At 42.6% G+C, this 12,204-nt stretch overlaps 1 protein-coding gene across 1 annotated transcript in view; it reads left to right on the plus strand.

Annotated features, from left to right (window-relative positions):
* Positions 1–62: 62 nt before the first annotated feature.
* slx4ip (SLX4 interacting protein) overlaps positions 63–12,204 on the plus strand; it is a gene marked incomplete at both ends in the record, with an annotated part of 31,829 nt that continues 19,687 nt past the window's right edge. The window contains 3 exons of the mRNA XM_080508073.1: positions 63–89; positions 7,468–7,557; positions 7,850–7,976. Of these exons, the coding sequence (XP_080364199.1) occupies positions 63–89; positions 7,468–7,557; positions 7,850–7,976 (244 nt within the window). The remainder of the gene's footprint in view (positions 90–7,467; positions 7,558–7,849; positions 7,977–12,204) is intronic.

Raw genomic sequence — 12,204 nt, forward strand, 5'->3', positions numbered from 1 at the left:
GGCCACAATGTTTGATTCAAGGCCATGCGTTTGTTTCAGGTGAAACAACCTGTTGATCTCACATGGCACCTCACAAATTTGTCATCAAGGTAAGAAACCAACAACATCCATCCATCCATCCATACACATATACATACATAAATAAATCTTCTAAACTGCTCTATTCTATTCGGGGTGACAGGGATTGCTGGTGCCAAGTCTTTCTCTGTTCTTATGTATGGAGATAAGATAAGGATAGGAGACAGAAAATTGACATTTTGATGAAAGATTTTTATTGCATTATAAAACATGAAGGTTTGCCCAAAGTTAGAGGACACAGGAGGATTCTCTTGTGGAGTGTGTGAATGGATTTGCCGAATTAATTGGCAGAGACATCCATCCTCCTTTACTTCTTTATGCAACCGAAGGTCTTGTGGTGATAGTTACAAGCCGAACTGACAAGGTAAGATACATCCTGGGCAAGTTGTTACTCCATCACAGAGCAAACATGGTAACACAGACAATCACACACAGTCGTATTCACACCTTAAAACAGTCACCAATTCACTCAAAATAAACGTTTTTCTACTTTTGGATAACTCTGTAGTACTTGGAGAGAACACAGCCATCGACAGCAAGAACGTATACTCCTTATAGAGAGAGAGAGATTGACAAGCCAAAGACAAACTAATGCTGTTGTGAGACTGGAGTACAAATGGAGAAGTTAGTAGCAAGATTTCTCTGAAAACAATATGTTTCTAATATGCTACTTATCACATTTTCTTACATACGTTCATTAAACATGTTTCATGTTTACCTTAACGAGGTAAAAGTTAAATATTTATACATGCTTTATAGAACAAAGCACAACTAGCTTCCAAGTTAACAGTTGTGGTAGAAGCCACCATGCAGTCCTGCTGTGTATGTTAATACCTAATTTCGTGTGTCTTTCAATCAAAAAATGTAATCAGTAAAACTATAATAGTTTCAGTTTTCTTTTCCTTTGCAAAACTTTCATAAGGAAAAGAAGATGGTTAATCATAAATGTAATTGATTTTTTTTTTTTTTTTTTTTTTTTACCAACATTCAATTTTCAGAAGTGATAATAGTGTTGTTTACATTCTTAGCTGTATGAAAGTACTTTGTTGGTGATCAGGTTCAACTGTTCACACTCACACTCATGTGGTTGGTGAGAGACTGGCTATCCAAGACGCTCAGCATCTATGGGGAGAAATTTTGGGTTTATTGGCCCTGCCAGAGGACACTCCGGGGCATGGGACAGAGGAAGACTGGAACCAGCAAATTTTGGACTTGGAAAGACCTGATCTATTGCCTCAATGAAGGCCGTCCCACGTCTGCCGGTAAACCATTATAATATGTTTCTGTGCAAAGTGCCCTTTTCTGCATTTTACAATAACCACAGGGCCTCATAATTACTCCAAACAGAGTTTTTCCTGCATGAAGAAAATTATAAATCTGCATTTGAAATCGCTACAGTTATTTTACTGCCAAACACTTCTTCCACTAAGTGGCGTGGGTTATTATGGTCAATTTTAAACCACGAAAAATCTGCAATTTGTGGCAGCCATGCAACACAGGAATACAAGATGTTCCTCCTTTTCTCACATTTGCAGTATTGCTAGTCACCATCATTGTCAGTCACATTTGCCTTTGTCGATGTTTTACCTCTCTGGAGCAAATCATTTGTCCACTAGAGGGAAGTACAGACACGTGTTTGAGCTGTCAAGCCTCTGATCGTTTTCTGAAGAAAAAAAAAAGAGGAATTCAGAAGTTCTGGTCACCTTTTGCAAATCTCAGACAACTTCCTCCCCGAGAGCATTTTGTTAATGGACACAACCTGGCTGTGCACAGGGAAATCTTTTTTTTTTTTTTTAAAGCCAAGCTGTTCATCCTCTGTCAGAAATAATGCACATCAGATGTTTTTGTTAAGTGTAGGGAAAGCCACGGGTCTCTCACTTGTTGATGTTTCATTTATTGAGAGTTTTGGATGAGGACTGCAGACATTTGCGCTGATCTCTCACATCCTCCATAATGCCGTGTGTGCCTAGTCGACCAGATATTGCGTTAACTCCCTTTCATTTGTTTCATATGCATGCCTGCATACGAGCTACCCCACCACCCCCACTGGATTGGTTGTGGGAGAGTAAAACCCTGGAGGTTCACAGAAGGTTTCTTCCCACTGGGCACATAATGATGCTGTTTTGTTACTCTGCCTGAGAAACTGCACACAGCCTCTACCACGCTTAACCAACTGGCCACATACTAGTATGTTAAAGAGGATCCGTCTGAACAGTTACATTCACGGTACAAACCTAACGCCACTACCATAATGTTTATTAAACCATGAGTGGGTTATCTTACAAAATCTAAAAGACTCTGCTGTGCTTCCAACAGAGGCAGGCTGAGATCACAGCCGCTTGCTCGGAGAACAGAGATTATCAAAGCAGTTATGAGTTATGTTCTTGGATTCACCATGCCATGTTTAGTAGGCTGTTCAGCGCTGTGTTTTATGATCCTTTCTCCTGTCGTGTTTTCAAAGCGGTTTCACTCCGTCGTCTGTGGAACTGCAGGAGGTGCTGGTATGCTCCTTCTTAAAGAGGCTTAGACGATATAGTGACCTGCCACTTCTCAGACCTCCCCAAAAGGGCCCGCGGGCTAAAACACTGATCCGCTGAAGCGTTTGCTGTCTGCCAGGACATTACTGCTGCAGAGCCCTGCAATCTGCCTTCTATTAGCAATATGCACTGTGGACTTTCTAACCATCCAATATACTAGGTTGAGACAGAGACCTAAATGTTTTAAGAATAAAACGTTTGAGTTATCACAGAGCAATTATGTGTCAGAGGTTTGTGTGCTGTTTAGTGTTGTTGTCAGTCAGTTTATGAGCTCATAACGGACCACACACCATGCCTCCTGTACCAAATTGTTGCGTTTTCTGATTAGAAACATTTTGACACTTTCCAACTTCCCTGAAGAAAGTGACAAGTGTAGAACACAATAAACAAAAGAAAAGCCAAAGCGTTTATCTCAGCACTTCCCTATATTGTAGCACGGAATTCACATTGCCTAATGAGGCAAAATCCTCCTCAGCTTGCTATTTCTGTCTATCCACCATTTTCTCTCCCGGATGGATCTGCCAGAGTCTTGTTTGCAGAGTGTTACCTGGAGATATTCCTGTCTGTTCTTGCTGCTTGAATTCCACTTCTGGGTTGTGTCTCTTTTTATCATCAAATAAAGAGGACTCAGGTGTGCTAACAGTCACCTGAATAAAGGGAAAGTTGTGCAGAAAATGCCTCCTTGCCCTATCTGTAAATGATGTTTGTCCCACTAATAAGTTTTACTGCTAAGTATCCGAAAGTCTGAGAACTTTGCAAGAAGAATGTCCTTTTTAATTTTGTTAAGGGGGGAAACCCAGGTGACTCAGAGCGCAGAGGGACTGGAAATGAGGCAAATAAAGTCTGAAAGCAAGGTTGTCACACCCTCACATCTAAAGAGCTCCCCTGGGTTTTCTGCAGACTTGCAGTAAGCGAGAGAGCGAGAGAGAGAGAGAACGAGCGAGAGAGAGAGAGAGAGAGACAAAGGCAGAGTGGGAGAGATGCAAGTTTTATTGAGTGAGACCGCATCTGCTGCCCCTTCTCTCCCAACGTAAACATCTGTGGCTGGTTAGTGTTAGCCTCTGAGCTAAGTGCAGTCCGAGAAGGTCTGGTTCTTATACTGTGCGATAGCAATGGCAAAGGGCAGCGAGGTGGGGAGGCGGGCGAAGCCGCTCATAGAGTTTGGGCCCTGTGCCCAACGTGGAGCAGCACAGGCGGGAGGATGGAGAGTCGGGTCTGGGAGAGAGATAAGAGAAGGTAGAGACTGTTTTGGGAACTGAGAGTGATCTAGACCAGAGCTCTGAAGACTAAAAGAGGCAAAGAAGCTGTCAGTAAGTTCGAGTCAGGATTTGTTTATTTACAGGCAGAAGGATTGCTCTCGTCGTGCAGTTATACTCTCCATTCCACCACCCCCCATCCCCCCCCCCCCCTTTTTTTTTCTCCCTTTTTCCTTTTCAGGTAATCTTCATCAGCTTGGCAGCCACGAGGTGTAGGCTTGAGAAGTTGAGCTTAGCCTGCAGGAAGACTCGGTCCTATTCATTCAGAGTTTGACAGCGCACAAAAGATGGCACAATAAAGGATTTGGTATTAAGTAGCGCTTCTTGTCGCCTCTCGTTCAGCTCTCAGCCTCGGCTCACAACTCGTGCAAGGCAGAGAACAAAGCCGAGCTGGCCCACTTTGGCATGTGTGAAAAGAGAAACTTCCTCTACAACCTGGTCCTTTACCAGACCTTTCTTACCAACAGCAGTAGCAGTTGCTTGGAGTAGTGCCCTACATGTGCCAAATCAAACTGCACAAAGCAGGTTTGCTCCTGAAATTAGGAACAAACTATCTAAAAAAGTATGAAGAGGTTCATTAAAGGTTCATCTGTTGCTTAAAGGACTGAATCAAAGCAGCTTGTTTCTGTATTTGACTCTGTTTTTATCAGTTACATAATATATTATTTAGCTGTTGATTAGACAGGGATTCCTGCACACAAAAAAAGATGAGTGCATCCAAAAAGAATTAGGCCACTTTCAGAGGTCTCCCTTAAAAAGCAGACATAGCTTGGCTTTAAGGGGGATATATGAAGGTCATAGTTCATGGCAGAGTTCAGCTAAGAGATCCAATGGTCACTCTTTGTCTGGGGATTTGACAAATTTAGACCACATGATGTGATTGTAGTGGGAGTTTTGTGTTAAATTAGATGTTTTTCCTCTTTTTGTCTTAACTCCCTTACACAGCACAAATGTCCTTTGGGAAAAAGCTCTACTAGCCGCGCTCATTGATAGATTGCCAATTTTTAAAATAAAATAGAATAAATCCGTCCCTTCACCAAATTGGCACATTAGCAGGACAAAAATAATTGATTTCTCATTAGAGTGATTGCATTAGTTTGCATTCCTCACTGAAACCCCCCTTTTTTTCTGAGAAACCCACAGAATCACATGCTGTTTTTGTGCAAGGGGCAGACCACTGTTTATCATTAACGTTCAGTCCTCAGTAGAGTCTTGTCTGCTTTTCTAATGTGATAAGAAGAAGTTAGTCTAAGACTTGCTCTATGTCTGGCTTTCAGCCCAAAACACAGACTCAATCAGAAGCACATAAACCATGTTACTGGATTCACAATGCTGAGCCTCTTTATAAATAAGCGTCTCACTCTTCATTCTGACATACTCATCAAATTAACCTTGCATCACTCCAGCTTGTATAATTTTTGGTGGACTAGATACCTGCCCAGGGTGTAGCCTGCCTTCGGCTTCAGTTAGCCGGGCTTGGCTGCAGTGCCCTGCAGCTCTGAACACGACAAAGTGGTACACATGATAGATTGTTGGATGGATTTATACTTATAATCTACTGAGATTAAAGGTTGTTAATAAACTCACAAAAAAAACAAATCAGTGCATCACCAGTGTCATCTACAAAGTGGCCACAGTAGTAAATTACAATTCATCTGGCACTTTGTCATCAAAACTCAACATAATAGGACAAAGAAATACCACAGAGCCATTATACCTGATGATATTATAAACCAGGAACTAAAATCAGTGTATCAAAAAGCTATTTTGCATGTGCCAAGTCTGTCAGTTGGACTCTGTGGTTTGATTGACAAGGTCTGACCCTTTGTTGCTAGGCTTTCTCACACATGAGTAATTGTAGGAGGCCACTGGGCACCAGTGGGCCGCTGTGAGACAAAGGTCAGAGGGTGAGGAGAATCCTGGTCTGTAGGGACGAGCTGATACTGACAGGGAGCATACACACATTTCATACATGAGAACTCAGCACATTACACAGGCTTTGTTTGGGTTCCGGGCATCATTTTCTTTGTGACAGTAATATTTTGCATGACCACTTTGTGCATTATCTGCAGTGCTGGGGAGCACATATCTTATCTGGACTTTCTGACTCACGTGAGAGGTCCTGGACTGAAGATATTCTGCATTAGAAGCCAAAGATTACAAGCTGTGACTAAAATTAGAAACAACTAAAAATGTTCCCTTATTGGTCATATGGGGGCACCCTTTCCTCTCGTTGAGTTCCAGGGAGAAGTAAGAAAGCAGCCTCTTGTCATGTATTATTTACATACAGGCAGTGAGAAAGGAAAGTGTTGTAATGGAGAAAAAGTCATGTAAAATATTTGGCAGCTTTATTTGCTCTAAGTCGGGGTATAGTCTTTTAATCCCATCTGACGAGAGCCTCACAGTCCAAGTATAGTTTTAAAAAAAGTAAGGGAAACCTAATCAATCTTCTACTTTCAATAAAGAGTCCTTTGTAAACAAGAAGGGGGACAAGTAGACAAAATTTGGATTGTAGAAGTGTGCACTTATGTCTAGAAGTAGGGCTCGGGCCTTCCCCTACACACCCTGTTAATTCATTCACTCGCGTCATCCTGACAGCGAGGCCATAGGAACATCCAACAAGTCTGGGTTGCTGAGTTTAGTCATCCCGTCTGTGATACTTTAGCCCAGGGGATGAGCCTGGCTCAAAACAAAGCTTTTACTGTGCATAAGTATTCGCCGTTTCTAAATGAGGAACCTTTTCTGTCGGCGCGCTCTCTCTTTTCCATTTCAACACCGTGAGCCTGAAAATCTGTGTTTGGCTTTTGCCTTTTTTTATGATTGCGATTTTGTTCTCCCCCGTTCACTTCATGTCTGTTTGTTGTGTTATCACTCTGGCTTTGGAGCCGCACTCGTCTGCATTGTGTTGTGGGTGGTCTCAGTCCATCCGTTACTTCCTCGTCCAGAGAGAGGCGAAGTTCACACGAGACCCACATCCATTTGCTCTCTGCAGTGGGCAGCTTTTGCACTCATGTGTAAACCATAATCAGGCTAGACTGAGAAAGATGTAACAGCAACTTAACCAGCAGAGGCATTTTCTGGCTCCTCCGTCCCATGTAGCTTATTGTCATTGACACAAGGACGTAATGTTACAGGAATCCTCTCTGCAGCCTCAATTTTTAAAGGCAGTAAAAAAAAAAAAAAAAATGGTAAGTTTTGTCACATTGTCACACAAAGTAGGATAATCCTCATTTCTGTGTTACATTTAAGACTTTTTTTTCTCTGTTGCCTATTATGACCTGAGGCTGTGACAGTATTTCAAAGCATAAACATAGAAGAGGGAAATATATATATATATATTTTTTTTATGCTCAGAGAAGAGAAATATGAGGAGACAGACTGGGCTCAACTTTTTGTAAAGAGATTGGTAGAGAAATGGCGAGACAGAGAAACAAGAGGGAGTGGACCGCTGTGAGAGGCCTGGGGTGATGTTTGAGGACACAGGGGGTCGTTGTGGTTTGTCTCGCTGTCAATCACCCTCACTCTGATTTTCTTTGTTGCCTGTGAGCTCAATGCCCCTCAGCAACCTGTGGCTGTCCTTCCTCTTTGTGTTACAGTGTGGGAACTTTGCTGTGCTGGTGGATCTCTACGTACTGCCCCTGGGCGGCCAAGAGGACGCCAGCTGGTTTACTACAGACCACATCGAGGTACAGACACAGGGAGTAGGGCGCGCCTGTGAATAAGTGTGTGAGCGAATACGTGGCTTCTGTTCTGCTGCGGGCCTTTTGAAATAGACGGCTGCAGCGTAGAATCTAAAATGACTTTGAGCCTTTTCTCTTTTTATTGTTGCTAAACTGTTCCCATGTCGCTTCCAGCCACTTGTGAAGTGACCATGCCCGCTTGTCACATGAGACTGCTGTCTTTCTTGTTGTTTGCCTCTTCTCATCATTGACCTTTCCTTCTGCGGCTGTAAATCAGTTATACACAAACTGTTTTCAGGATGTTGCAGCCTTGGTTCAAGACTCTGTGGACCAGAGAGTTAAGCAGTACACCGAGTTCCTTCATAATCGGAGACATCTCAAACAGAAGAAGGAGCTCGCACCTGCTTCAGCTTTTGTTGTTGAAGGTAACACATCAACTAGTGACTGTTATTCTGCTCTCACATAAAGTATTCTGCATTGATCTGAATTTTAATCCTTGCGTTGCCATCCATTGTTGAGTGTAACACTGTTTCTTCATGTATTTGAAGTGTTTATTTTACTTGTTATAAGGTACATCCCCAATGTTCAAAATGATGGGACACATTTATTTGTAAATAAAAAAGAGAATGCAATATTTTGCAAAGATCAAAAACTCATATTTTACTCCTTATACATAAGCAACATATCAAATGTTGAAAGATTTGATCATTTCATGGAAAATATGACCTCATTTTGAATTTGATGACAGCAGTATAAACTTAAAACGTGAAACAATGACGAGTCAAGATTTAGAAAGTAATTGTCACAAATTATAATGATTCGTGGGATTTTAACAGTTATTTAGGTTAATTGGTAATGCTGTGGCTAAATGGAGGATTTTAGAGATGCACAGCTTCTCAGTAGTAAAGACAAAGTTTGAGAATCAGTGACATATTGCATCAACTCTGAAAATGTTCCTCAACATTTAAACAGAAAACCCATTGAGGATCCCACCATCTACTGAGTGTGATATCATATCATAACACTCAGTAACAGGAGATATCTTTTTGTACAAGAGACAAGGCTGAGGGTCAAATATATAATATATAATCAACAGATAGTTTGAAAACATGCATCTTTGAATAGCGTAGGTCGCTTTTTAATCTGAAAAGGCTCCATCAAAGCTTGAAGACCGGAGACTGAAGAACAGCGAATATGCACCATGTGACAAGAATGGGACATGGGACAAAACTCCTCTTCTCAGCCAGTGTCTTCTCTTCATGAACGTTTACACACAGTTGTTAGGAAAAGAGAGAATGCTGCACCTTGATGAAGATGGTGCTGATCCAACCTTTTTGAGTGATGTGGCCTTCATCAAATTCAAAATGAGCTACAATTTCCCATGAAATTATCAAATTGATCATCTATGTTCTATTAAGAATACAATTTTGCAGATCGTTGCATTCTGCTGTAATTCACATGTAACACAGCATCCTCACCTTTTTGGAAGTGGGTCAGTGATTCTGACAGGTGTTGTTTATTTTGTTTTGAATTCTCTGTTGCACATACCTGTATAATGAAATCATCTTCTTCATACCTTTCTTTGTTATGGGTGTGTCTGTCATCGGATTTTCAAAACACAAAATGATTTACTTTAGCTCCAAAGTCAAAATCATTATTTACGCAATCAAAGCTCAACTCATGAGCATTGCTATGTGCCTGGAGGTGGACCATGGGATTAGACCGAGAAGAAAAGAAAGAGTGCCAAAGTAGTCCGAAAAATATTTCCCGACTACGTCTTTGAGGAGAGTGTAGGCGGAAAGACAGCAAAACTAGTTGGGACACGGTGGCGCCCTACGCCCAGGGTGTGACCTGTAGAAGCAAAAGCTGATAGCAGTTTTCATATTGTGTGGTTTAACAGTTTAACTTAGTATGTCCCGGATGCATTGGTAGATCCATTACAAAGCCTCATCCGACCCAGCTTCTCAGTGTAGCGTTGGGCGTACCTTTCTTTATCTGCACTTGTAGCTCAATTGATAACATCAGAAATGGGCTGCTGTGATTCATGCAAGAATATCCACAAGAAAAATCAATGAATCATGCTTCTGTATGAAGAAGGCAATGCAGAGCATCCTTGTTGATCCTTCTGTGAATGCATTCTCCCAGCCACCCACACACATGCCTTTGAAGCATAGTGAAGCAAGCATCAGAGGAACCTCCAGCTGCGTGTTCTTAGACAGACAGGTTTGTCACAGGTAGCAGTTAAGGGCAGTTAAACTGGGCTCACTCAGCAGGGCAGGCCTGACTGTGAGAGTGGGATTACAGGGCAGTCGGCCCCATAAAGTTTCTCCTGCGGCTGCAGCTCTGCCTCTCACGCTACCTCCCCCCCCCCCCCCCAAAAAAAAAAAAAAAACACAAGCGCACGCACTTCGACCTGCCATCCATTCAGCGTCTTCATACCTGCATGTGCATGTACATGTTCGACCTTTGCAAAGTTCACGACTTCATTGTTGTCACTGTTTGCATATTGCATGCACACAAGAGATCATACACATCAAAACCTGTGAAAGTCCAAAGAGTGAAACTAAGTTTGAGAGATATATCCTCCCCCTGGGTTAGGTGTGAACAAGCTGATGGTGTACGGTTACTGAAAAGCCTGACTCATATTCCCCATGACAGACCGAGGAGAGACAGACATCTCTAATGATGGAGATCACAGGCTGAGGCTGCACACATACATACACTTGCACACACACAAATTCACTTCACTGCATGAACAAGGGGACTATCGGTATTTCACCAGTGAAATATGCATGTAAAAATGATTAAGCTCCTTGCGGCTTTGCCAAAAAGAATGTAACCGGTGGAACATGACTCCCGACCATATCGGATAATTTTCCCCACTCAGAACATGAAAAGGTATAGCGCCTCAAACAGGCTGTGCTCTAGTCCTATTAAAGGTCTTAAGTGAGTGTAATGACATTCTTGGGTCTTTTCATTGTCCCATGTGAGCGAGGCGGTTGAGCAGTAAAGGTGGAGACTGTGACTGTGAGAAGTGAGCAGGCAGGCAGGAGCCATAAAAAGGGGAGGACGGACTATCGACTTAGGGAGGGAAGCCCAGCAAACCTCAGGGTAGGTATTAAGTATTGGGGTCGCCTATTCTGTAAGCAGGTCAAACGCTAACCTGCTAATCCTCACAGGATGCTCAGACTGTCCATTGCAGCGAGAGGAAGCCATTTCTCTACAGAGGACGCATTAGCATTTGTTTCAGCTGCATTTTGTCATGTGGTAGCAGAATCAGTGTTAATATCTTTCAATGAGAATACGTGTATGTGCATGCACGCTGTTGCATACAAAGGTGGCCGGCGTGGTGAGACTGACGACGAAGCAGCCAAAAATAGGCAAATGGACTGTTGTGCTATGTGTGGGATGGTAACGGGGGGGTGGATGGGGGGGGGGGGGGGTTGTGGGACTGTGTGAGGTGGTGTTTGAGCGAGTGCCAGTATAAAATCACAGGGGCTTCCGCCACCAGACAGCAGTAAGAACAGCGTAACAGGCTCAGCTGTTGGCACTTCAAATGAGCCATCAACGGCTTTTAGCATTCCAAGGCCCTCCAGTTCAAGTGTTTGTATTCCAGTTATCTCTATTGGCGGTATTATTTGTGTGTACATGCTGTGTTGAGTACGTCTTGTATGCGTGTGTAGCATATAGTGAACATGTCCGAGAAAGTTTATCCCATGCGCTCTGCCAACAGATATTTAAGAGCCATTTCTTTAAATCTCAGCTGCAGAGGCCACCCCCCCCTCCCACCACACCCCCACCTTTTTTTCCAAGGCTACTTGAAACTTCGTGATTAGCTCATAGAAATGTGATTTATTTATGTTTTTAGAGAGATGAACAAGCAGCAACTTTTCCCACCAAGCATTTTGGCTCCAGACTTGCAGAGTGGATATGCGAGACTTTAGAAGTCCAGAGAAAGAGGAGTTTGGGAGATCACTTGTGAGTTCTCAGTGGTGACCCATGTTGGACACACCTTCACTTCTATTCCTATTCATCTGTATTTACCGATGAACTCACATGAGTGGATAATGTGTATGAGAATGACATATTTTTTATCATTTAAGATGAGACTTGAATAAGGGAGGGTTAGTTATGCCCTACAAAAAAAACAAGTGTCACATGTACTTCCGTGTTTCTTGCAGAAATTCTTTTCAGGTGAGATTGTCTTAACAGCACATCATATTGCCAATATCGCTTCCCTTTCTCAGTAGATTAAATTCAATTTACTCACATTGCTCAGCAGGCACTGAAGTGTGTTTTATCTCTAGGGGGATATTGATTTTGGAAGTCCATAATTGTGTATATTTTTGGTTATAGTTTGAGTGTAAACTGATAGGTCCCATTTTACATGGATTTAGTTAACATGCCATTTCAAATTGCCAAAGCACATTACCAGATGTCATGCATCTGCTGCTAGTATTGATACAACCGCATTGATCTCCCCGTGTGAGGCAGAGCTCAGGTAGAGCTCGGCCTTGGATTTTAGCGTCTTCCGCTCAGTTGGAGGAGTTAGGAAAGCCCTAACGAAGTGGTACCTAGAGTCCGTTTGAGCCCATGGCAGAGCTGGTTCCTCCTTTCTCTCCCCACACAGGTGCCAGGGCTTAGAGGGAGGGA

Source organism: Blennius ocellaris (assembly GCF_963422515.1).
Source record: "Blennius ocellaris genome assembly, chromosome: 13".
Classification (NCBI taxonomy): domain Eukaryota; kingdom Metazoa; phylum Chordata; class Actinopteri; order Blenniiformes; family Blenniidae; genus Blennius; species Blennius ocellaris.